This window comes from Chinchilla lanigera, unplaced genomic scaffold, assembly GCF_000276665.1.
Source record: "Chinchilla lanigera isolate Chin_1 unplaced genomic scaffold, ChiLan1.0 scaffold00052, whole genome shotgun sequence".
Lineage (NCBI taxonomy): Eukaryota > Metazoa > Chordata > Mammalia > Rodentia > Chinchillidae > Chinchilla > Chinchilla lanigera.
The window spans coordinates 14,983,603-15,006,563 of NW_004955453.1; the positions used below are offsets into that span (position 1 = coordinate 14,983,603).

General features: G+C 47.8%; 1 protein-coding gene across 7 annotated transcripts in view; it reads right to left on the reverse strand.

Moving 5' to 3' along the window:
* Window positions 1-11,516, reverse strand: part of Slc11a1 (solute carrier family 11 (proton-coupled divalent metal ion transporter), member 1) — a 14,557-nt gene extending 3,041 nt beyond the window's left edge. For 3 of the 7 annotated variants that reach the window (XM_013519874.1, XM_013519872.1, XM_005395651.2), the window contains exons 1-9: window positions 11,186-11,315; window positions 10,351-10,484; window positions 9,351-9,473; window positions 8,930-9,049; window positions 4,185-4,291; window positions 3,700-3,770; window positions 3,358-3,425; window positions 3,028-3,183; window positions 1,802-1,960 (exon numbers count right to left, since the gene is read on the reverse strand). In XM_013519874.1, coding sequence (XP_013375328.1) covers window positions 1,802-1,960; window positions 3,028-3,183; window positions 3,358-3,425; window positions 3,700-3,770; window positions 4,185-4,291; window positions 8,930-9,049; window positions 9,351-9,473; window positions 10,351-10,484; window positions 11,186-11,192 — 945 coding nt within the window. In that variant the 5' untranslated portion in view covers window positions 11,193-11,315. The other 4 variants (XM_005395650.2, XM_013519873.1, XM_013519875.1 and 1 more) reach the window with 4 other exon arrangements.
* Between the last annotated feature and the right edge of the window lie 11,445 nt (window positions 11,517-22,961).

The window sequence follows — 22,961 nt, forward strand, 5'->3', positions numbered from 1 at the left end:
GGCTGAATCCCGCCTCATACCTTGTTTGACTTTTTCTTTCTTTCTTTCTTTCTTTCTTTCTTTCTTTCTTTCTTTCTTTCTTTCTTTCTTCCTTCCTTCCTTCCTTCCTTCCTTCCTTCCTTCCTTCCTTCCTTCCTTCCTTTCCCCTGCTTTTTTTCTCTCCTTTCTTTCTTTCTCTCTTTTTCTCTCCCTCTCCCCTCTCTCTCCCCTTCCTTTCTTCCCTTCCCTTCCCTTTGCTTCTTTCTGCCTTCCTTTTCTTTCCTTTCTTTTTGTGAACTAGGGTTGATCCCAGGACCTTCAGGCTGAGTGACATTCCCAGCCCTATTTATTTATTTTTACATTGAGGTATGGCCTCACTAAATTGCCCAGGCTGGGGCATGGTGACACACGCCTGTAATCCCAGCACTCAGGAGGCTGAGGCAGGAGGATTGTTGCAATTTCAAGACCAGCCTGGGCTACAAAATGAGCTCAAGGCCAGCCTGACCTGCATAGTGAGACCCTGTCTCAAAAAGACAAAAAATAAATAAATAAATAAATAAAAAGCTGCCCGGGCGATTTTCCTGCCTCAGCTTTCCAGACTGCTGGGGTTACAAGAGTGCACCACTACATCTGACTTTTTTCTTTTTCTTTTTCTTTTTTTTTTTTTTTTTTTGAGACAGGGTCTCATTATGCAGTTCAAACTGGCCTTGAGCTCACTTTGTAGCCTAGGCTGGTCTTGAACTAGCAGCAATCCCCCTGCCTCAGCCTCCCAAGTGCTGGGATTACAGGCAGTTTTTTTCTTTAATGTGAATTTATTTAATGTGAATTTGTTGCCAATGTTTAAAATTGGGAACAATTCCCATGGAACTTGGTTTTTGTTTTTTTTTTTGTCTTTTTTGAAACAGGGTCTCGCTCTGCAGTTCAGGCTAGCCTTGAGCTCACTTTATAGCCCAAGCTAGTCTCGAACTCGCAACGATCCTCCTGCCTCAGCCTCCTGAGTGCTGGGATTACAGGTGTGTGCCACCATGCCCGGCTGGGAACTTGGTTTCTTGAGTTTATAAGAGTTGGAATTGCTATGGAGAGATCATTCAGATGCCAGGTGGTCCTGTCTTCCTCAGCCTGCCCACTTCCCACGGCCCTGAGGCTACTTATTTTGAAGACAAGCACTCTTAATCACTCTTAGTGTCTCTCCTTGTGTCAAGGAACAGGGTGAGACCCAGGGAGGGGTGTGAACCACCACCCCGGGTCACAGAGCACGGCTAGTTTTCCCGGAGGCCTGACCATGCCTCCGCCACAAAGCTCAGCATTCAGTAATCGCCGGGCAGTGGCTGGCAGTTGGGACAGGCCCACTCTGAACCACAGACAGACACTGACCCAAATCCCAGAGATCCGGGAAGAACTGCTGGCTCCTGCTAAGACACTACAGAAGTGTGACCTCCTACGAGAAGCCGTTCCAGGCCACCCCAGCCTGACCCCCAGTCTATGCTTTGCCAACACCTGTGTAGCATTTGGTTTGTCTCCTATCTCTCTCCACACACACATGGGTGCACGAGCACGCACACAAACACAGACACACACACACACATGCACACACATCCTCTCTGTCCCAAGATCTAGCGGCTGCCTGGTCTATCTCAAATGCTTAGTATTACTTGCTCAGCAAATGCTGCTTCTCTTCTGACAATGAGATTATCAGGAGAGAGGACCTGGAGCCTGTAGGCCCCGGGCAGAGTCTCAGCAGGAGGCGGCCATGTTGCCTGTAGCAGCAAAGCTACAGGGCATTGCGTAAGGAGCTGGCCCGGCCTGGGACCAGGGGTCTCACCGCATCCTCATTGTTTTGCTGGTAGAAGGCCTGCCCGAAGACAGCCATGACGAAGAGGTTGATGACAAAGGAGACAGACAGGGCGATGGTGGCCTCAACCAGGAAGTACATGTTGGCTTCCCGGATGTCTGCCCGGTGGGCTCGGTCTACCTCCCGAGACTGTGAATGCCAAAGGGGGAGGAAAGGGCCTGAATTCCTCAGGGTCACCTCAGTGTCACCACCCTCACACTTCTACCCATGTTCCCTTCAAACTCCAACTCCTTATTTATTTATTGGTGCTGGGGATTGAGCCCAGGGCCTTCGCATTGAGCTGTATCCCCTGTCCTTTTTATTTTTCATTGAGACAGTGTCCCACTAAGTCACTAGTCACCCAGCTTGGACCAGAACCTCTTGTCCTCCTGCCTCAGCCTCCCAGAGTGCTGGGATTACAGGCTGGCCCTTCTCTTTACAAAGTTCCCTGTGTGGCAGTCTGGCTCAGGACTTGTCTGGCTGCCCTTGCCAAAGGCCTGGCCTAGTGACCGACTGTATGAGGGAAGGAAGGCTGGTCTTTGAAGTCCCTCTCTAACCTAGCCCTTGGAACACTCTCCTTCATTCACAAACTCCACCCTCAAATACTTCTGGTTTATTGCTGCCTCAGGGCCTTTGTACTTGCTGTTCCCTCTGCTTCTGCCCCTCCTTCAGTCACTATCCACCATTTTTCTCTGTTTTGTTTCCTTCAGAGAATCTTTCTCCCTCCACCACAAATTCCTTCCTCCAACTTGGTCCTTGCTCATTCCCGACTAGAATGATTCCAGCTCAGAAGGACAAGGGCCTTGACTTTTTTCATCTCTGATCCCTACTCCCAGCAGAGGTTTGTTTTTTGTTTTTTGGTTTTTTTCCTCTGTTTTTTTTTTTCCCCGTACCGGAAATCGAACTCACGACGTCGCGCTTGCCAGGTAAGCGCTGTGCCACTGAGCTAAATCCCCAACCCCCGGCTGTTTTTGTTTTTGAGACATGGTCTCCTTATGCAGTCCAGGGTGGGCTTGAACGATCCTCCTGCTTCAGCCTCTTGAATGCTGGGATTACAGGTATGTGCCACCATGCCCAGCCAGTACCTCATTATCATAGGTTGAATAAATAGACAATGATTTGGATCCCACTTAAAGTTCTGAGGGAAGGAACCAGCAGGCAGGGGGTCCAGGCTCCAAGGCCGGGCCGCCTGCGCTTCCTCCCCTCCGTCTGCTCACCTTCACCAAGGCTGAGTGCAGGTAGATGTTGTGAGGCATGATGATGGCACCAACTATGCCCACGGCCTGCAGCAGCTCGGGCTGGCCGCAGCCCCGGCATGAGGGCAGGAACAGGCCCCGAAGAAGCGCCCCCTGCGCAGGACGCGCCACCACGTACTGCGGGGAGAGCCTGGTCAGCCCCCAAGCTGACACCGGTTCTGGATTTTGGATTCTCCCAAAATTCCCGCAGCCAGGGGGATTGGGTAAGGGTCGTTGCCCCCACCCCTACCCCGGGGACTAAGGTGGAGGAGGGAGAGACGGAGCGTGGGGGGTGCAGGTCGGACATCCCACCTCATAGCCGAAGGTCAGGGCCATAATGGTAATAAGGAATCCAAAAAAAGCCTCCAGTTTCCGCAACCCTAGGGGCATGGCAAAGGGGCAGAGCAAACCCAAAGCCATGTAACACAAACCACTATAAGGGCTAATATTTTGAGCACTTTGTTGCAGGCACTGTGTCCAGGGCTCATTGCCCTGTCATATCTGTGCTGTTCTTTTCCCCAGGTAATAGATGAAGAACCAGAAGCACAAGCAATGTGCTGAAGCCGCTAGCCCCAATCCCTCTGAGCAGACGCCATGTCCCTTCCAGGGGGGCAGGCGCTCAGGTTCCGCCCACAGCAGGCCACCCCTGCTCACCGTAGTTGTCCAGGAAGAGGAAGAAGAAGGTGTCCACGATGGTGATTAGGACGCCACCCCAGAGTGGGATTCTGAAACCACAGCAGCCTAGGTCAGCCCAGCCGCTCCAGGGTCTAAGACTCCCACCCTCAGAGATGGAGACACTCTGGCCTCCTTCAATCAGGAACCAAGGCCTGGGCAGCAGGGCGAAGGAAGCGGAGTGTACGGGACACACACTCTTGGGTACAGAGAACCCCAGGAAGGGCAAAGCCAGACGAGCAGTCAGGTAGAGCAGGGCTCAGGCTGCAGTCCTGCAGGCTGCGTGCCTCACAACTGTGTGACTTTAGAGGAGACACTTTACACTTCCACAAATAGAGCCACAGCCCTATTTATGTCAGAGGGACAGTGGGCTAAAATGGACTTGGGAGGGGAGGGACACAGCCTGGGGAAGAAGTGGCAGCTCTCTCCAGCTCTGGACTGAAAGCTGGCTGCGCCCTGGGTGGTACCGTCCCACGGAGAGCAGATTGAGTGCGATGGCTGTACCGATGACCTCTTGCATGTCTGAGCCCACAATGGCCAGCTCAATGGTCAGCCAGAGGAGGGTACGGGGCACCTACGGGAGGACACGTCCCTTCATTCAGTAAGTTGCCAGGATACAAAGTCATCGTTAAAAAATAAGTAACTTTTCTATACACCAAAAATGAACAAGCTGAGAAGGAGATCAGGAAAACAGTTTCATTCACAATAGGTTCAAAAATAAAAATACCTAAGGACCAACATAGCCAACGAGATGAAAGACCTGTACAATGAAAATGAGATGGGGCTGGGGATTTAGCTCAGCAGCACAGCCCCTGCCCGGCAAGCGCAAGGTTGTGAGTTCAATCCCCGGTACCAGAAAAAAAAAAAGAAAGAAAATGAGAGAACACTGAGGAAAAAAATTGAAGACAAAGACAACTTACAGAATGAGAAAAGAAAATTTTGCCAGCTGTTTCTCAGACAGAGGACTAATATCTAGAATATATAAAGACCTCAGCTGGAGCTGGTTGTGGTGGCACACACCTGTAATACAAATAAATAGCACAATAAAAGATAGGAAGCAGGGAGATAGATCTTTCACAAAAGATAAGGTGACCAAGAGATGGAGCGAGGAAGGGGAAAGGAAGGAGGTGAAAAAAGAATTAAGATGTGTTATGTACATGTTCCAATTCTCCATAGTGAATGTAATTGTCATGTACTGCAAAGATGTACTAATAAAAATTAAACAAAATGGCCATATTACTGGACATGATCTACAAATTCAATGTAGTCCTCGTCAAATTTCCAATGACATTCCTCATAGAACCAGAAAAAAATAATCATGGAATTCATATGGACATGTAAAAATCCTAGAATAGCCAAAGCAATCCTAAGCAAAAAGAGCAAGCCTGGAGGAAGCACAATAGTAGATTTCTAATTATACTACAAAACCATAGTAACAAAAACAGCATGGTACTTACAAAAAGAAAAAACACGTGGCCAGTGGAATAAAACAGAGGACATAGAAACAAATCCATACAACTACAGTCATCTGATTGTTTGTTTTTTGAGACAGGGTCTTTCTTTCTTTCTCTCTTTCTCTCTCTTTCTCTCTTTCTTAGCTGCACCTGCAGCCCATCACTCTTTCTGGGTGGGGGTGAGCACCTTGATGGGGGCAGCCTGGCGCTCCTGAAGAGGGACCCTCTGTCTCTCTCAGCCCACCGCCCGCCTGGATAATACTGGTTTCCCATCTCTGAAATGGGGCCGCTTCGTGTAATCAATGGATAGGACATGGGTGGGAGAAATAGGGGAACGACTGAACGGCTTTTGGGAACAGGTTCCTGGCTAGCTTTGTACTCACTATATAGCCCAGGCTGGCCTCAAACTGGCAGTGATTCTCCTACCTCAAACTCCTGAGTGCTGAAATTATGGTGTGCACCACCACGCCTGGCTCAATCATGTGATTCTTTTTTTTCTTTTTTTTTTTGGTCTTTTTGAGACAGGGTCTCACTATGCAGTTCAGGCTGGGCTTGAGCTCATGTTGTAGCCCAGGCTGGTCTTGAACTTGCAACAATCCTCCTGCCTCAGCCTCCCAAGTGCTGGGATTACAGGCGTGCACCACTAACCATCTGATTCTTGACAAAGGATCAAAAAAAATACATTGAAGAAAAGACATCTTCTTTAAAATATGGTGTTAGGAAAATTGGATATCCTTGTGGAAGAATAAAACTAGCTCCCTGTCTCTCGTCCTGCACAAAAACCAATTTAAAGTGGATCAAAGACCTAGGTATAAGACCTGAAATTTGAAATTGCTAGAAGAAAACATAGAGAAAACACCTGAAGCCATAGGTACAGTCAAAGACTTTCTTCACAGGACTCTAGTAACACCAGAAATAATGGCAGGAATAAATAAATGTGATAGCTGGGCGTGCTGGCACATGCCTGTAATCCCAGCACTCAAGAGGCTGAGGCAGGAGGATTGTTGCGAGTTTGAGACCATCCTGGGCTACAAAGTGAGCTAAGGCCAGCCTGAATGCATAGTGAAATCCTCTCTCAAAAAGCCCCCCCAATAAATAGGAGGACAGCAAATTAGAAAGTTTCTGCACAGCAAAGAAAGAAAGAACCAACAGAGTAAAAAGACAACCTACAGAATGAAAGAAAATCTTTGCCAGTTACTCTTCCAGCAGAGAATATCTAGAATACATAAAGAACTCAAAAAACTTAACACCAAAAAAATCAAATAGTCCAATCAATAACTGGGCAAATGAATTGAACGGACTTCTCAAAGTAAGTGCAAATGCCCAATAAGCACTTGAAAAGAAAAGTTCAATCTCTTTAGCCATTAGGAAAATGCAAATAAAACAATATTGAAATTCCATCTCAGCCGGTGTGGTGGCGCACATCTGTAATCCCAGCACTTGGGAAGCTGAGGCAGGAGGATCGTTGCAAGTTCAAGACCAGCCTGGGCTACAACATGAGCTCAAGCCCAGTCTGAACTGCATAGTGAGACCCTGTCTCAAAAAGACCAAAAAGAAAAAAAAAGAAATTCCATCTCACACTAGTCAGAGTAACTATCATCAAGAATATGAAAATTTTTTTTTTTCATATTTCAGGACAGCCTTCTGAGTGCTGGGATTACAAGTGTGCACCACCATGCCTGGCTCAAAATTTTTAAAAATATGAAAAATAATACATGCTTGTAAGGATCTGGAAGGGGAGGAACTCTTCTACACTGCTGGCGTGATGTAAATTAGTATAGCCACTATGGAAATCAATATGGAAATCCTTCAAAAAAAAATAAAAATAGAGCCAAGTGTTATGGTGTAATCCTAGCACTCTGGGAGGCTGAGACAGGAAGATTGCAAGTTCAAGTCCTGTCTGAGCAATATAGGGAGAACCTGTCTGAAAATTTATTTTGTTTTGCTTTGTTGTTTTTTGAAACAGGAACTTGCTATATTGTTCAGGCTGGCTTTGAACTCACTATGTAGCCCATACTGGCCTCAAACTCACGATGATCCTCCTGCCTCAGTCTCCCAAGTGCTAGAATTATAAGGCATGTGTCACAACACCTGGACCTGTATGTATACTTAAATAAAAATGTAGCTCAGTCTCAGAACACCTATGGATTTTATCCCCAGTACCCCCCCCACACACATATGCACATACAAACACATATGCAAAACCTGAAAACAGGACTACCCTGTAACTTAGCTACCACTCCTTGGTATATACTTGAAGGAATTAAAGTCAGCATATTAATACTATATGGATACCTGCACGCCCATGGTTGTTGCAACATAATACACAATACGCAAGATATGGAACCAGCATAGGTGCCCATCAACAGATGATTGGATAAAGAAAATGTGGTCCATACACACTATGGGATATTATCCAGCCATAAAGAATGAAATTAGGGGCTGGGGATTTAGCTCAGCGACACAGCGCCTGCCTGGCAAGTGCAAGGTCATGAGTTTGATTCCCGGTACCGGAAAAAAAAAATTACAATGAAATTATGTCATTTGCAGGAAAATGGATGGAACTGCTGATCATCATGCTGAGTGAGATAAGCTAGACTCAGAAAGATGTAGAATTTGAAAAAGATGACAGAAAGTAGGGGAGATCATTATTACACAAGAGGAAGGAAATAAAAGGAAGGAGGAGGAGATGTAAGGAAGGGTAATGAGGGGTGGGTGTGACAAAATATATACGTGAATGAAAATACCACATCGAAACCCAGTATTTTGTAAAATTACACTTGATCTTAGCCAAAAGGCCGAGAAGTGATAGTATTTTGTAAAATTAATAGGCTCTAATATATATTTTTAAACAATGTATTAGTTGGCTCAGTCCTACATTCATCTTCCCATTTGCTGCAGGGTTGGAAGCCTGCAAACTATACTCGCAGGCCAGCCTTGCCAGTGGGCATCCAGTTAGGTTGTATGAGAAGCGCTCGTGGCAACGGGTTTGGCTGTGGCTATGGCTTAAGTGTGTCTTCCGAGGGTTTGTATGCTGGAAGCTTGGTCCCGGTGTGGAGACTAGAGAAGGTAACTAGGCAACTGGGTGTGCTGCCCTCAGAAGGGATATACTGTAGTTCCCAAGGGACCCTGGTTAATTCCCGAGAGTGAGTTGTTCTGTAAGAGCAAGCCTGGCTTCCTGTCTCATCTTTTCTTTCCGAAGTACCCAGCCTCTGGTATGTTTGTGATTGCAATGGAAAACTGACTAAGACAGAGATGGGAAGGCAGAGGGAACCTGTTTCCCTCCTGCTTCTGCTGGTGCTTCTGGGTGTGGCTCCAGGCAACACTTGGGTTTTTTCAGCAGTGGCCACAATCGTTCTGGAAGCTCAGCAGCAGGTGATGGCTCTTGGACTTGAGCCAGGGGTGTAGCAGCTTTCTGAGCTTTGGTGGCACCTTTTGCCCTTGCTCCTCCAGCCCTTCAACACCTAACGTGACTAGATTCCTGCGTGGAATCCCTTTGAACTATCTCATGGTGTGATTTTGGTTTTCCTAACTGGGCACCGGCAGCTGCCAAGTCCCCAGGGCCCGGCCCGGCCCAGCAATAAGCGTCCCTGAACTGCCTCAGCCACTGCCTTCTGCGGAACAGGCCTGGCATCTCTGATGTCCTTCTCGGTCTGAGGCTTAGTCTCTCCGTCCAGCAGCTGCACTTGGGATGCCTTGGCGGGGTCATGGTTTATTAGATCATGAAGGTAGAAATGGTTGCTCCACACAAAGCTCACCTTAGGGTAGTAGAGATGGCAGATCTCGCCCAAGTCCTTGCCTGTCACCACGCCTAGCCGGGCAGCCAGTCGTTGGCAGAGCAAGCCCAGCACGGTGGCCCAGAGCAGCACCCAAAGCAGCTGTGAGGAGGCAGGGGAGGCCTTCAACTGAGGGGTCACCCCAGGAAGACCCAGAGCAGCACCTTTTACCAAGGACACTCCATGGGGAGAGGGTGGGAGAGGGGAAGTAGAAAGACCACCCACACCCCTGCTCAGAGCGGCCCTGGGGACCCTTTTCTGGCCCATTTGCACTTGATACTGGCTCCCAGGAAAACCATGCTTGCCACCACCCTGGGGACATAGGGCAAGCTAGGGTCTCTGCCCTCCTGGCCTGGTCGCCTCCCTCCCCGCGGGGCCCTCACACGGGCCCCAATTCAGTCACTTTGAATCCAGCCACAGCGCCAGCTTGAAGATCTGACTCGATGTTTCCTGGGTCCAGGAAAGCGATGCTCATGAGGAAGCCAGGCCCTGTGAACGCCCACAGCTTCCGCAGGCTGAATGTGCCCTGGCGGTGTCAGGGGCAGAGAGTGAGAGTGAAGGAGGTGGGAAGTGGGAGTGAGTAGGGTAGTCCTGGGTACAGCTGCCCGCAGCTGGCCTTGGCCAGTCCCCAGCTCAGCCCCGCAGGCCCGTTCTGCCCTCCTTGGCCATCCCTAGAACTCCACCACCGCTCCCAGGGACAGGGGAGGGGTGTCAGAATCCACAGGGTTTGCTGAGTCACAGTGGATCTGCTTTCTGGAGCGGTGAGGTCACGGTCAGCAGTCTGAGCAGCAGCCTGCACTTGACCTGCCCGCCTCCCCTCCTGCAGGCGTGGCTTAGCCGTTCCCAGAGCCCCAAGACGGATGCTTAGTGAAAGCCAAGCCTCCTGGTCCAGCTTCTCCCTCCCCAGCCCCTTCTCAGACCACAGGTTCTCCTCTTTGGGGGTTCACTGAGGCTATAAACTCCCCCTGACCCCCGTGCTTGTCCAGGGCTTGGTCTGTCAACCTAGGAATCTGCTGGAGATTCTGGCAATGCAGGTGACAGCATCCTAACCACCAGCCTGTAGCCTCCCCTGCTTCCTTCTAGGCCATAGCCTGGGTCCATGCCTTTTGTGTTAAAGCAGATCTTTGCAGGGGATCATCCTAATTGCCTCAGGCCCCTCCTCCTTTATAGGGAAGCTGAAATTCATTCAGAAAGCCACTTGATCATTTTTAGACAACTATGGACTTGTCCAACTAGGTGCTGGGAACACAAACAAGAGCTGTGCAGCTGCTTCTGTATGCCACGGCTGCTCAGAATGGGAAGGACCTTGTCATGGTCATGGGAGATGCCCAGTCCCCCTATTTGTGAGATCCCAGAGAATCACAGCAACCCTGAAAGTCCCCAGAGGTTCCCAGCATTCCCACCGGTTTTGTATCCGGGATGGGGATCTTCTCGCTTAGGTAGGTCTGCTGGGGAGGCTCTTGCTGTGGCCCCGGATGTGGCACGCTGGAGATGGAGCCATAGGTGGGCCTGCTCGGCCTCTGGGGGCTCCTGTCAACTGGAGAGAGGCCCCAGGAAGCATGCTGAATGTCCTGCTTCTTTCTAGAGCCCAGGCTCCAAGCCACGTGCCTCCTCTCCCACCTCTTCTCATCAAAGCGGAGGAATGAAGATCCCTGGCCCTGACTTCAGATCCATCCCTTCCACCCCTACACCAAAAATTCGAGAGCGAGTGGAGGCTTCAGAATTTTTTTTTTTTTTTTTTTTTTTTTTTTTTTTTTGTTTTTTTTTTTTTTTTTTTTTTTTTTTTTTGGTTTTTCTCTGGTACCAGGAACCGAACTCACGACCTTGCGCTTGCCAGGCAGGCGCTTTGCCACTGAGCTAAATCCCCAGCCCCAGGCTTCAGAATTATTTCCCTCCCATGTGAGCACAAAGACCCCCCAAACCCAGGTCTCTGGCCTCAGAGCATGTGAAGGACACACAGGGCTCTGAGTAGGGCGAGCAGAGGCCTCCGTCTCTGTATCTCATCCCCTGCCTCCTCCAGTAGCAACGAAGTGTCAGGGGCGCCAGTGACAAGAGCATGAGAAGCCCCAACAGGCTCAGAGAACCCAAGCCACCAGTGTGCCAGGTGCCAGCACCTTCGTCCCAGTCAGGATGCCCATGGGGGCTTCCTTGCCTCCCCAAATCTCCCACAGACCTAGTCTCCTGCCCACATTGCTCCTCTGCCCAAGTCAGGCTCTGTCTGCAGAGCCCACTACTCACTTGTCATCAGGACGCGGGTGTCAAGTGGTCTCTGAGGCAGCCCCTTGCCTGCACCCTTCTGTGTGAGCGGGCTGCGAGTGAGTGGGTGTGGGAACCCACATCCTCTCCCCCATCCTCGCCCGCTCCCATCGCTTACATCACCGTGTGCAGACGAACATTCACATCTCGGGGCTTGTGAAACACCCCGCAAAGGCAGAAGTCACCAGCTCTGGCGGAAGGGCCTGGTCACCCACAGTGTAGACCTTCGTTCCCCTGACAGCTGCCCTCTGCCCCACAAAACCTCTGGCTCCCTTCCAGGCACCCCGTGCTCTGTGCTTCTCCAAAGAACTCTGATTTCAGGCACTTCCTACTACTTGGGTATTTGTGGCCAGGTCCCGTGACAGTTCCCCACTCCACGTGGCCAGACCCTTGCGTTCAGTTGGGAGTTCCTAGGTCACCAGTTGGCCTAATGAGAGGCGGGGAATCCTCATGGTGTCCTGGGCCTCTGTCCCCTCTGAGGACCTCAGAGCAAAAGACTTTGCCAGCACTGCCACATGGACCTACATTAGAGATTCAGGCTAAAGAGTCCTCAGCAGAGAGGGGCGCTGGGATTCTGGTCCTGGCTTTGCGTTGACAGACTTGCGGTTGTCACCAGATATTTGCCTCTTGGTGCTCCTTTCTTCTGCCCTGTGAAGCTAAAGGTCAAAAATTCAGGTGTCCATGACACTGACTGGGAAGAAGAAAACGGGGCCAGTCCAGTGGTGGATGACAAATGACCCTGAGCCCCAGAGTTGGGGTGCAATAGAAAGGGTGGAAACTGTAGCAAAACTAAGGTCAGATACTGTGTGGAAGCCGGGCGTAGTGGCGCATGTCTGTAATCCCAGCACTCGGGAGGCTGAGGCAGGAGGATCGTTGCAAGTTCGAGGCCAGCCTGGGCTACAAAGTGAGCTCAAGGTCAGCCTGAACTGCATAGCGAGACCCTGTCTCAAAAAGACAAAAAAAAAGAAAAGATACTGTGTGGAAAGAGGGCAGTGGCTGCAGAGTTGTAGATAACGGTTGCCATGAAGGAATGCTGGCACAGTGTTACCATAGCCAGATCTTCTAATTTGTTGAGGATATTGGAAAATTTGGAATTTTAGGCAATACAGTTATTCATCACTTAATGACAGCAGGAAGTCCTGAGAAATGTGTCATTAGGCAATTTTGGTGTTGTGTAAAAATCAGAGCAAGATTTTTTTTTTTTTTTTTTTGTCTTTTTGAGATAGGGTTTCGCTATGCAGTTCAGGCTGGCCTTGAACTCACTTTGTAGCCCAAGCTGGCCTCGAACTCACAGTGATCCTCCTGCCTCAGCCACCCAAGTGCCAGGATTACATGCATGCGCCACCATGCCCGGCCAGAGCAAGTATTTATACAAACTAAGTGTCACTATATGTCACTAGGCGATATAATCTTATGGGACCACAGTAATATATGGAATCTGTCACTGACTGAAGTGTTATTTTGCAGCACATGACTATATATACTTTTTAAATATTAGGCACAGAAAAAATTGAAAGTAGTATGTCATTCAAGCAAAACGCTCCCCTGCGCTGGATTCCACTTGAGGGTTATCAGTTGTTGCCTCTGGATAATGATGGGCAAGACCCACCCCCATTCCATCTCTCCCCTCCCCCACTACCTTCCCCCACATCCACTCAGGCCTCCTATCCCACTAGATTTGCTATAGATAGTACTCTGAAATGTGGATCTTGGTGATAGTAGTAGCCAAGGTTAGTTTTAAGGAACTTGAAGGCTCCACTATTTGAAACTGTCAACTCTTCATTTTGGCCTGTTCAGGTCCCTGATGGGGGACTATTTTATTTCAGAGGGCCAAAATACCCTCTGAGCATACTAATGCAATTTTCAGAACATGCATCCTTTGAAGAGCCATGAAGTTTAATTACACACGCGAAGGTCACTGATTACTTCTTTTTTTTTTTTTTCCAGTACTGGGAATCGAACTCACGACCTCACGCTTGCCAGGCAGGCGCTGGGTCACTGATTACTTCTAACCACCCTCCCCCGGGGCCTTTAATCAGCCCACTTCTTTTTCGGGATTGGTGGGAGGTGCTGGGATGGAACCTAAGGCAGTGCCTCTGCTAGGCAAGTGCTCTACCACTGAGCTACATCCCCAGCCCCCAGGTGGCTTCTTTATTCCATAACTGTCCCTAGACCCTATGCCAGCAAGGCAGATTTGAGACTTATATTTTCCCTTCTTCACATGCTTGCCTGCCTCCCGAATGATCTCTTCTACAAAATGTGTTGTTTCAGTGATTAGCATCCTGTGCAAGGCACAAAACAGGGTGTGGTTCGTTAGCAGCTCTGGGAGGATGCAGACTGGTTGCCAGAGGCACTGAATATGTGATGAGAAGGTTGGAACTTTCAGCCTCTCCCGGGCCTCCAGGCCAGCGACTGAGTTCCATAACGATTATTTAACCACCCGTAGTGGTTGATTGATGGGTTATGTCAATCTGAGAAGTTTAGAAGTTTAACTAAACTTGGCTCAGCAATTGGCTCTGCAGTTCCACTCCCTAGGGTGTAGAGGAGCCCTCCTAGGGTGGATCATCACCTAGAGGATATAAAAGAGATATGAGGAAGGACAGAGGGACTTTCATTCTTCCCAAGAGCTCCAGTCTTCACCTTCAGCTTGGACTTCGTCTCTTAGCTTCTAGTGCAGACTCTTTGGCTTCTGCCTTGGATCCTTCAGCTTACTGACACAGACCCATCAGCCTCCTGATAAGGACTTGCATGGAATGGTGCAGTGAACGCCAGACCCTGGACTGATTCCCTTGGTCTTCAGTGTGCAGACACTCTCTGCACGCTTCCTCATCCAGCTCTTTGGCTGACCATCCTAAGCCAATCTTGTCATTTCTTATACATTTGTACATCTTCCGTTATATCTGTTTCTCTAGTAGAACCCTGGCTAATATACCACCCATGCCTACATCATGGAAGCTCCATGGAAATCCTAAGCCATGGGCTTTAGGAAGATTCTGGCGAAAGGATGGAGGGCTGAGAGGGTGGGCCGGCTCAGCGGGCATGGATGCTCCACACTCCCAACGCATAGGCCTGTGTGCCCTTCCCTTTAGTTGTTCCTGAGTTGCACCCCTGATAGTGAACCAGTAACAGTAAGTCAGCTCCCTGAGTTCTGTGAGCCACAGGTTACTGAACTTGAGGATCACGGGAGCTCCCAATCTGTGGTCAAGTTGGACAGAAGTGTGGGTAGCTTGGGGACCCTTACCTGCAGCTGTTACCAGGAATGGGCAGTCTTGGGGACTGAGTCCTAACCCTGGGGGTCTGCACAAATGCTAGCTAGTTGGGGTCATAGCTGAGTCATACTGTAGGACACCAAACTGGTGTCCAGAGGGAACTGGAGATTCACTTGGGGTGGAAAACCCACATTTAGCATCACAGTGTTGAGAACAGAGAAACAGAATTCTCCTCTTAGGAAAATGCAAGCCCAGAGTGAAGCCGGAATGTGATTTATTCCCATATTAGGTAAAAAGTTTTAGGTGACGCTTGAGAGCCCAGAGTGGGGGTGGGCACCCAGTTTTCCGGCTTCTCACTTGGTGGGGAGGCCCTAGGAAATGGAGAGGTGTGGGGGGTTGGGGGGAGGAATGAATGCTGGGTCTAGAGGGAAGGCAGCAGCGTCAGCCTGGTCGCTGTGCAATCCCATTGCTCAGGGCACCATCGCTGTCCCTAGACTCTAAGGTTTGTACCCATTTCCCAGCTACTATGTTGGATTTGGGCTCTTGTAGGGATGATCGAGGCTGGACTAGGATGTCTTCCTGTCTGCATACTTGAGGCCTTCCTTCTTGCTTGCTTTCTGTCTTCCTTTCTGTACTGGGGATTGGATCCAGAGCTTTGGTACTGAATTACATTCTCAGACTTTTTTTTCAGATTTTTTTGGTTTTTGTTTTTTTGGTCCTGGAACTTGAACTCAGGACCTTGCGCTTGCCAGGTATGCACTTGTGCCGCTGAGCTATATCCCTGCCCCTTTTGTTTTTCACTTTTTTGACACAAGGTCTTGCTAAGTCTCTAAACTGCACAGGCTGGGCTTGAACTTGTGATTCTGCTGCTCAGCCTCCCAGAGAGCTAGGACTATAGATGTGCTCCATAACACCTGGCCTGGGGCCATGCTTACAGTTAGGAAGTCTGTAGGTGTAACTGATTAGCCATTGCTCAGTAGCCTGCACAGCCTCCAACTTGCAGAAGAGGCAATTTAGCATAGTGGGTAAGAGCAGAGGTCCTGGGAGAAGAAGGGCCCCGGAAATCTGCAAAGCCTCCCTGTGGATCTGGGCCTCCTGCTAGATACTGACCTGCCTGGGTAGGTGACAGTTCACAACACTTGACTCACTAAAAAGGAATCACAGACTTAAGTGTCAGTATGAAACTATCGAATTTTTAAGAAAAAAACGTAGGCTAGCCAAGCCTGGTGGCACACATCTATAATTTCAGCACTTGGGAGTTCAAGGTCAGCCTGTGCCACATAGTGAGTTCAAGGCCAGCCTCCACTGCATAGCAAGATACTGTCTCAAAACAAACAATGAAAAAAGAAAAAAAATAGGATAAACAGTTTTGAAATTCAAGGCTAAACAACAACTTCTTAAAGTTGACACTAAAAGCCCGACCCACAAAAAGCTAAACTAGCAAACTAGACTTCAAATTTTTTTTCTTTTTTTTTTTTTGTCTTTTTGAGACAGGGTCTCACTATGCAGCCTCCCAAGTGCTGGGATTACAGACGTGCACCACCATGCCCTGCTAGACTTCAAATTAAAAATTTAGAGTATTTTCTTTCTTTCTTTTTTTTTTTTTTTTGTACCAGGAATCAAACTCACAGCCTCATGCTCCCGGTGAGCGTGCTCCTCATGCTGTGCCAACTGAGCTATACCCCTGGTGTAGAATATTTTCAAATTAAATTTTTTTTTCCAAATTGAAAACTTTCTCACTGAGAAGGTTGAGGCAGGACTGTAAGTTCAAGGCCTGCCCAGGCTATTAGCCAGTTTAAAGTCACTCTTCACTACATAGCAGGATTTATCTCATAAAACAAAACTGCTGGCCACGGAGATCCACACCTGTAATCCCAGCATTGACAGGCTGAGGCGGGGGGTTGCTGCAAATCTGAGGACAGCCCGGGCTACATAGTGAGTTCAAAACCAGCCTGAACTGCATAGTGAGGCCCTGTCTCAAAAGTATATATGTATACATTACAAAAGAAGCAAAACCAACAAACAAGTTTGCTGCCAAACAAAGTGGCACACGCCTAATCCCAACTGCTCAAAAACAGAGGCAGGAGGATCAAGAATTCGAGGCAACTGAGCAAGACTTCATCTTAGGGGCTGGGGATTTAGCTCAGCGGCACAGCACCTGCCTGGCAAGTGCAAGGTCGTGAGTTCAATTCCTGGTACCAGAAAAAAAGCAAAACAACAACAACAACAACAAAAAAGACCTCACCTTAAAGAAAGAAAAGTCCCTATTGAGGTGATGAAAGACAAGATGGAGTCTTGGATAAAATATTTTTAAATCACATATATGACAAAGGACTAGAATTTTAGAAATACAAAAATCTTGTATAACTCAACAATACAAAAATCCAATGAACATGGGGCATGCTGGTGCATACCTATAATCCCAGGACTCAGGAAACTGAAGCAGGAGGATCACTACAAATTTAAGGCCAGCCTGAGCTACATAGTTCAAGACCAGCCTGAACTACATGGTGAAACTCTGAAAAAACAAAACAAAACAAAACAAAACAAAACAATGAAGATGGGCAGAAGTGGAGAGCAAAAGATATTCAGATAGCAAACACAAGAGGTGTTCACTGTCCTTAGCCATTAAGGAAATTAAAATCATAATTAGAGTTTGCTACATACCGATCAGAATGGCCAAAATAAAAATGCTGGAGCTGGCATGTAGAGTACTTTGCACAAGGCCTGAGTTCAGCTCCCAACACCACTAAATGAATAAATAAATAGATATTTTAAAATGGATAATATCAAATGTTTGCAAGAATGTGGAGACGTTAGACTGGTGGAAATGCAAAATGGTAGAGCCACTCTGAAAAACAGTTGGCAACCTTTCTTTTTCTCTTTCCTCTCTTTCTTCCCTCTCTCTCTCTCTCTCTCTCTGTCTCTCTGTCTTTTTGAGACTGTGTCTTGCTATGCAGTTCAGGATGCCCTTGAGCTCACTTTGTAGCCCAGGCTAGTCTCAAACTTACAACAATCCTCCTGCCTCAGCCTCCCGAGTGCTGGGATTACAGGCGTGCACCATGCCTGGCTCACTTGCTTGCTTCTTTCTTTCCTTTTCCTTTTCCTTTTTTCCTTTTTCCTTTTCCTTTTTTTCCCTTTTTTCCTTTTTTTTCTTTTCCTCCTTTCCTTTCCTTTCCTTTCCTTTCCTTTCCTTTCCTTTCCTTTCCTTTCCTTTCCTTTCCTTTCCTTTCCTTTCCTTTCCTTTCTTTCCTTTCCTTTCCTCTCTTGCTTTCTTTCTTGCTTTCTTCTGCACCAGGGATTGAACCCGTTGTCTTTGTGTGAGCTACATCCCCAGCCTTTTTTCTTTTTCTTTTTCTTTTGACACAGGGTCTTGCTAAATCACTAAGTTATCAGGCTGGGCGTGAACTTGTGGTCTTCCTGCCTCAATCTCCCATAGTGCTAGGATCACAGTTTTGTGCCACCAAGCCTGGCAATGAAACATGAAATGTAAGCCGGGCGTGGTGGTGCATGCTTGTAATCCCAGCACTCGAGAGGCTGAGGCAGGAGGATCACTGCAAATTCCAGGCCAGCCTGGGCTACAAAGTGAGCTCGAGGCCAACCTGAACCACATAAAGAGAACTGGTCTCAAAAAGACCAAAAAAAGAACGAACAAACGAACGAAAGAAAGAAAGAAAGAAAGAAAGAAAGAAAGAAAGAAAGAAAGAAAAAGAAAAAAGAAACTTGAAACATGCAGGACTGGGGGTGTAGCTAAGTGGCAGAGCATTTGCTCAGCACACTGAACCGTTCAGCTCCATCCCCAGCACTAGGAAAAAAAGAAAGAAGAGGAAAAAAAAAGCTAAGCACTTCTGCACATGTTCCCCAGAGAAATGATGACTTATGTTCCCATAAAAATCTGTACACAAATTTTTATAGCAGCTTTATTTACAATGGCCAGACCTGGAAACAACCCAGATAGCCTTTGATGGTGAATGCTGTGGTACATCCATAGAACAGAATACATTCCAGGGCATTTATCCCAGAGAAATAAAAACCATGTCCACACAGAAAGCTGCACACGAATGTTTATAGAGGCTATGTTTGTAGTAGCCCCAACTGGAATCATCCCAGATGTCTGTCAGCTGGTGAATGGGTAAACAAACTGCAGTACATACACACCAGGATTACTACAGTGATAAAAGGAATGAAGTATTGGTACCTACGATTACTTGGACAAATCTTAGGAAATTATGCTGGGTGAAAAGAGTCAACCTCCAAAGGTTTCATACTGTGTTATTATTCCATTCAAATAACTTTTTTTGCAATGACCAAGTCTGAGAAGTGATGATCGCATTAGTGGTTGCCAGGGGTTAGGACGGGTGAAGTGGAGGATGGATGTGGTTACAAAGGGTGACTCGAGGGATCTTTGTGGTATTGGAACTGTTCAGTATCTTGACCGTCAAGGTGGCTGCAGAAACCACAGCTGCCAAAGTTGTACGGAACTTAATACACCCACATGTGCCAGTGCTTATGCACCACAGGAGAAGAAGAAAAGCTGGTGATGACTGCAAGAGGTATCTAGACTTTGTCAGTATCCTGTTTGGATCAAAAGCAAGGATGAAAAGCCGGGAATGGTGGCTCACGCCTGTAATCCCAGCACTTGGGAGGCGGAGGCAGAGGGATCAGCACAGGTTTGAGGCCAGCCTGGGCTATAGAGTGAGTTCAATACCAGCATGAACTATATAAAATATATAGCAAGGTCTTGTCTTAAAAATCCAAGCCCAAAACAACAATAAGAAAGTGTTTATTTTGAGTTTTTGTGAAGTGCAAGAATTGTACCTAACACCGTGCAGCTGGTTGTCTTGTAAATTGAGTTGCAGTTTGCATGTGTGTGTGCTTGAGTGCGAACCGAGCCTGGCGCATGCTAGGCAAATGCTCTACTTATGAGCCACACTCGCAGCCCCAGGCCCCACAAGGATGCTGGTCACTGTTGGTTTACTGGAACTCCAAGGCCACAGAGCTCTGCTGCTCTCTCGTCTGGGGTGGTGTAGCTGTCAGGTATGTGCACTGTTAATGGTCTGAAGGTCTTATCCCCACAGCCTTGATCTCTTAGAAGCCTGCCCCCCAGTGGAGGTATTAGGAGAAGGAGTCTGGGGGGGGGGTTATTATGTCATGGGGGCCCCCCTCCCAGGAATCAGCGCCCTTCTGAAGAGGCTGAGGAAGCTTGTTAGTCTCTCCTGCCCTACAGAAGATGCTCTGCACAAAACTGATCAATGTGGCTAAAATTGAGACACAGGTCATGCTTCCATCACAGTAAACATTTACAGTGGTAACAATGAGACCTGTAACATTTTGCTTAATACTGAAAAATGGTGGCTTTCAATATTAGAAATGGATGATTAAGGAATACTATAGAATCTAGATCATGTGCCAGAATACCAATACTACATACAATTTGAATTCTAGGCTCCCAAAATGTAAATTTCTGGAAGAAACTGGATATAAGACCACAGGAGTTTTGAAATTGTCATTGTCCATATTAAAGTGGAGACAGAAGAACTGTCACAAAGCAGATTGGAATGACTGGATTAAGCATCAGTTTTTTTCAAAAGGGCTATCTTGGAGACGAAGACCTCATTTTTTTTTTTTTAAGAACCTCATTAAAGTGACCTTAATGAGTATTAAATCACATGTGAAATTACTTACATAAAAATTTACTTAATTAAAAAAAAGAAGATACTCTGCAGACAGAGTCAGAACTATAAGCAATACATGTCTGGTGTTTATAAATTACCCAGTCTAAGGGGTTGGAGGTGTTTTTGTTTTGCTTTTTGTGACAGGGTCTCACTATGTAGTCAGTCTGGCCTTGAACTATGTAGCCCAGGCTGACCTTGGACTTGGAGCAATCCTCCTGCCTCAGCCTCCCAAGTACTAGGCTCACAGGTATGTGCCACCATGCCAGACTGCTATTGTGACAGTAGCACTAAGGGGACTAAGACAGACTCCCTGCGTAGCACTGCTCTTAGTTCTTCTGCTCTCTTTGAGATTTATTGTGAAGGGAAAAGCTCTCAAAACAGGAGGGCATTCAAGCGTTTGCCTCACCCACTTCCACAGCCTCAGGCTCCCTGTCAGCAGGAGGCACTTGGGCCTGGGCTCTCTCTTCATCTTCTTGTCCAGAGCCTCCTGCAGTAGCTCAGTGTTCAGTGCTCCGGCCTTCGCCTCTCCTGGCCTTTGCATATGCTGCTTCCTCCTGAAATACCCTCCACACCCTTTGCCCTCTGTGCTTCCTCCAGAAAGCCCTCCTTGAGGTCTCCCAGGCTGGTTGGGCTCTCCCTCAGCACAGCGCCTTCCCCTCAGCCCAGGCAGCTTGCACAGTGAGGCTCTTGTTGGCTTGGGCTGGCCTCGAACTCATGGTGATCCTCCTGCCTCAGCCTCCCAAGTGCTGGGATTACCGGCAGAATTACAGTTTTATACCACTACCATGTTTAAATGTCTATTCTTGGCCAAATGTGGTGGCACGTCCCAGCATTTGGGAGGCTGAGGTAGGAGGATTGTCAAAAGTTCAAGGCAAGCCTGGGCTACATAGTGAGACTCTGTGTCCAAAAAAAAAAAAAAAAAAAGAAAATGTATTCTTTATAAATGACTCAGTCTTGGATGTCTTGTCTTTTTTGAGCTTTTAGTTAGTAATGAATGAATACATTAGACACTTTGGGTTTTAGTTGGGATTTTCCATAGTTTACCTTTTAATTCTTTAATTCTCTGCTATTTCTATTAACCCACAGCATTATTTTAATAAATGTTATAATACCAACCTGCTAAGAAAATGACTCAGTGTTGGATACTTTGTTACAGCAATAGAAAATGGATGAAGACACATCACCGGGTGCTGAGGGGATCACAAAGATAAGGATTTATTCCTATTATCATTAATATTTGTTAATTTTTGCAGTGCTGGGGCTCAAACCCAGAACCTTGTGCATGCTAGGCAAGCACTCTAGCATTGAGCTCCACGCTGGCCCTGAGGTTACCATTATACCTCTGTCTCCTTGGACTTGCCAAGTTCATGCTCTGACTCTCCTATTGCATGGATAGGTTCCCTGCTAAGCACTACCTGAGTCTGCCCTGACCTGTCGGTGTGTGGGATCACCCAGTGACCGAGCCGTACAGGGGCCCACCATGGCATCCCCAGGTGCCAGGCACTGCGGGTGGGCTCAACAGGTGTTTTATTCTTATTTTAAGAATATTATGCACTGGGCATGCTGGTGCATGCCTGTAATCCCAGCACTCTGGAGGCTGAAGCAGGAAAGATCGCCAGAGTTCAAGGGCAGCCTCAAGGACATAGTGAGATCCTGTCTCAAAAAACAAAAACAAAAAACCCAAACCGAACAAACAAAACATAAAGTGCTTTTGAAAGTAATGTCACGCGAGGAGGGAAGTGGCCAGACTTCTCAAACTGTTCAGTAGGAAAAATGCAATCACAACAGACGAAGTTCTGCAATTTCTGTGCAAGCGAGCTGAGCAGAGGAAGAGCCTGGGTGGGGTAGGCGTAGCCCCTTCCCCCTTCCCTCCTGCTGCAAAGCAGCAGGACCCAGCTGCCTGCAGGACCTAGCTGGATGCTGGTGCACAGCTGAGTCAACCTCGCTTTCGGTTCTCTGTGGCCACAAGCCGGGGTCAGCCCTGCAGCAGCACTCAGGATGACTAAGCATCTTCATCTCCTGCCCCTCCTGCCCTGCTGTGTTCCTTCTGCTTTGCCCAGGTCTGATCCTAATCACTGGGGCCCCAGCTCAGCCGAGATTGGCAGTCTCCCTGAAGCCCCACCCCCACCCATGGACCCGCTGTCCAGGATTTAGCTTTCAGGTGTCTGAAAATCACACAGGAAACGACTGCTTGTGCTGACGGCCCATGTGCCCACGCTACCCTAAACTCCACAAGGACAGGGACCATGTCTTGTCAGTGCTGATTTCCTGCTGCCCAGAACAATCCTTATGATAGGAGCTCAATGTTAGCGTGACTGCTTGCTGGGATGAAAGGGATTTATCCATTAAAGCAGTGCCATTTGATATGGTAGACACCAGCCCCATGCAAATTTAATTAATTAATTAATTAATTTTTGTTTTGTTTTGTTTTTGGTACTGGAAATCAGACTCGGGACCTTAAGCTTGCCAATCAGGTGCTCGTGCTGCTGAGCTATACTTGGCCCTTCATTGATTTAAACAAAAGTAAAAATTACCTGATAGTTTTCTAAAAGTGGCTCACCAAATGTATGTTACATGCCGGGTGTGGTGGTGCACGCCTGTAATCCCAGCACTCGGGAGGCTGAGGCAGAAGATCGTTGTGAGTTTGAGGCCAGCCTGGGCTACAGAGTGAGCTCAAGGCCAGCCTGAACTGCATGGAGAGACCCTGTCTCAAAACAAATAAACAATCAATCAACCTGGACTACATAGTGAGACTGGGAATGTAGCTCAGTGAGGTGATAGAACACTTGCTTAGCATATATCAGGCCTAGGTTTAATCCCGAGCAGTGCTAAAAAAACAGAAAAAAAAAAGTGCTAGACACGGTGGCACTTGCC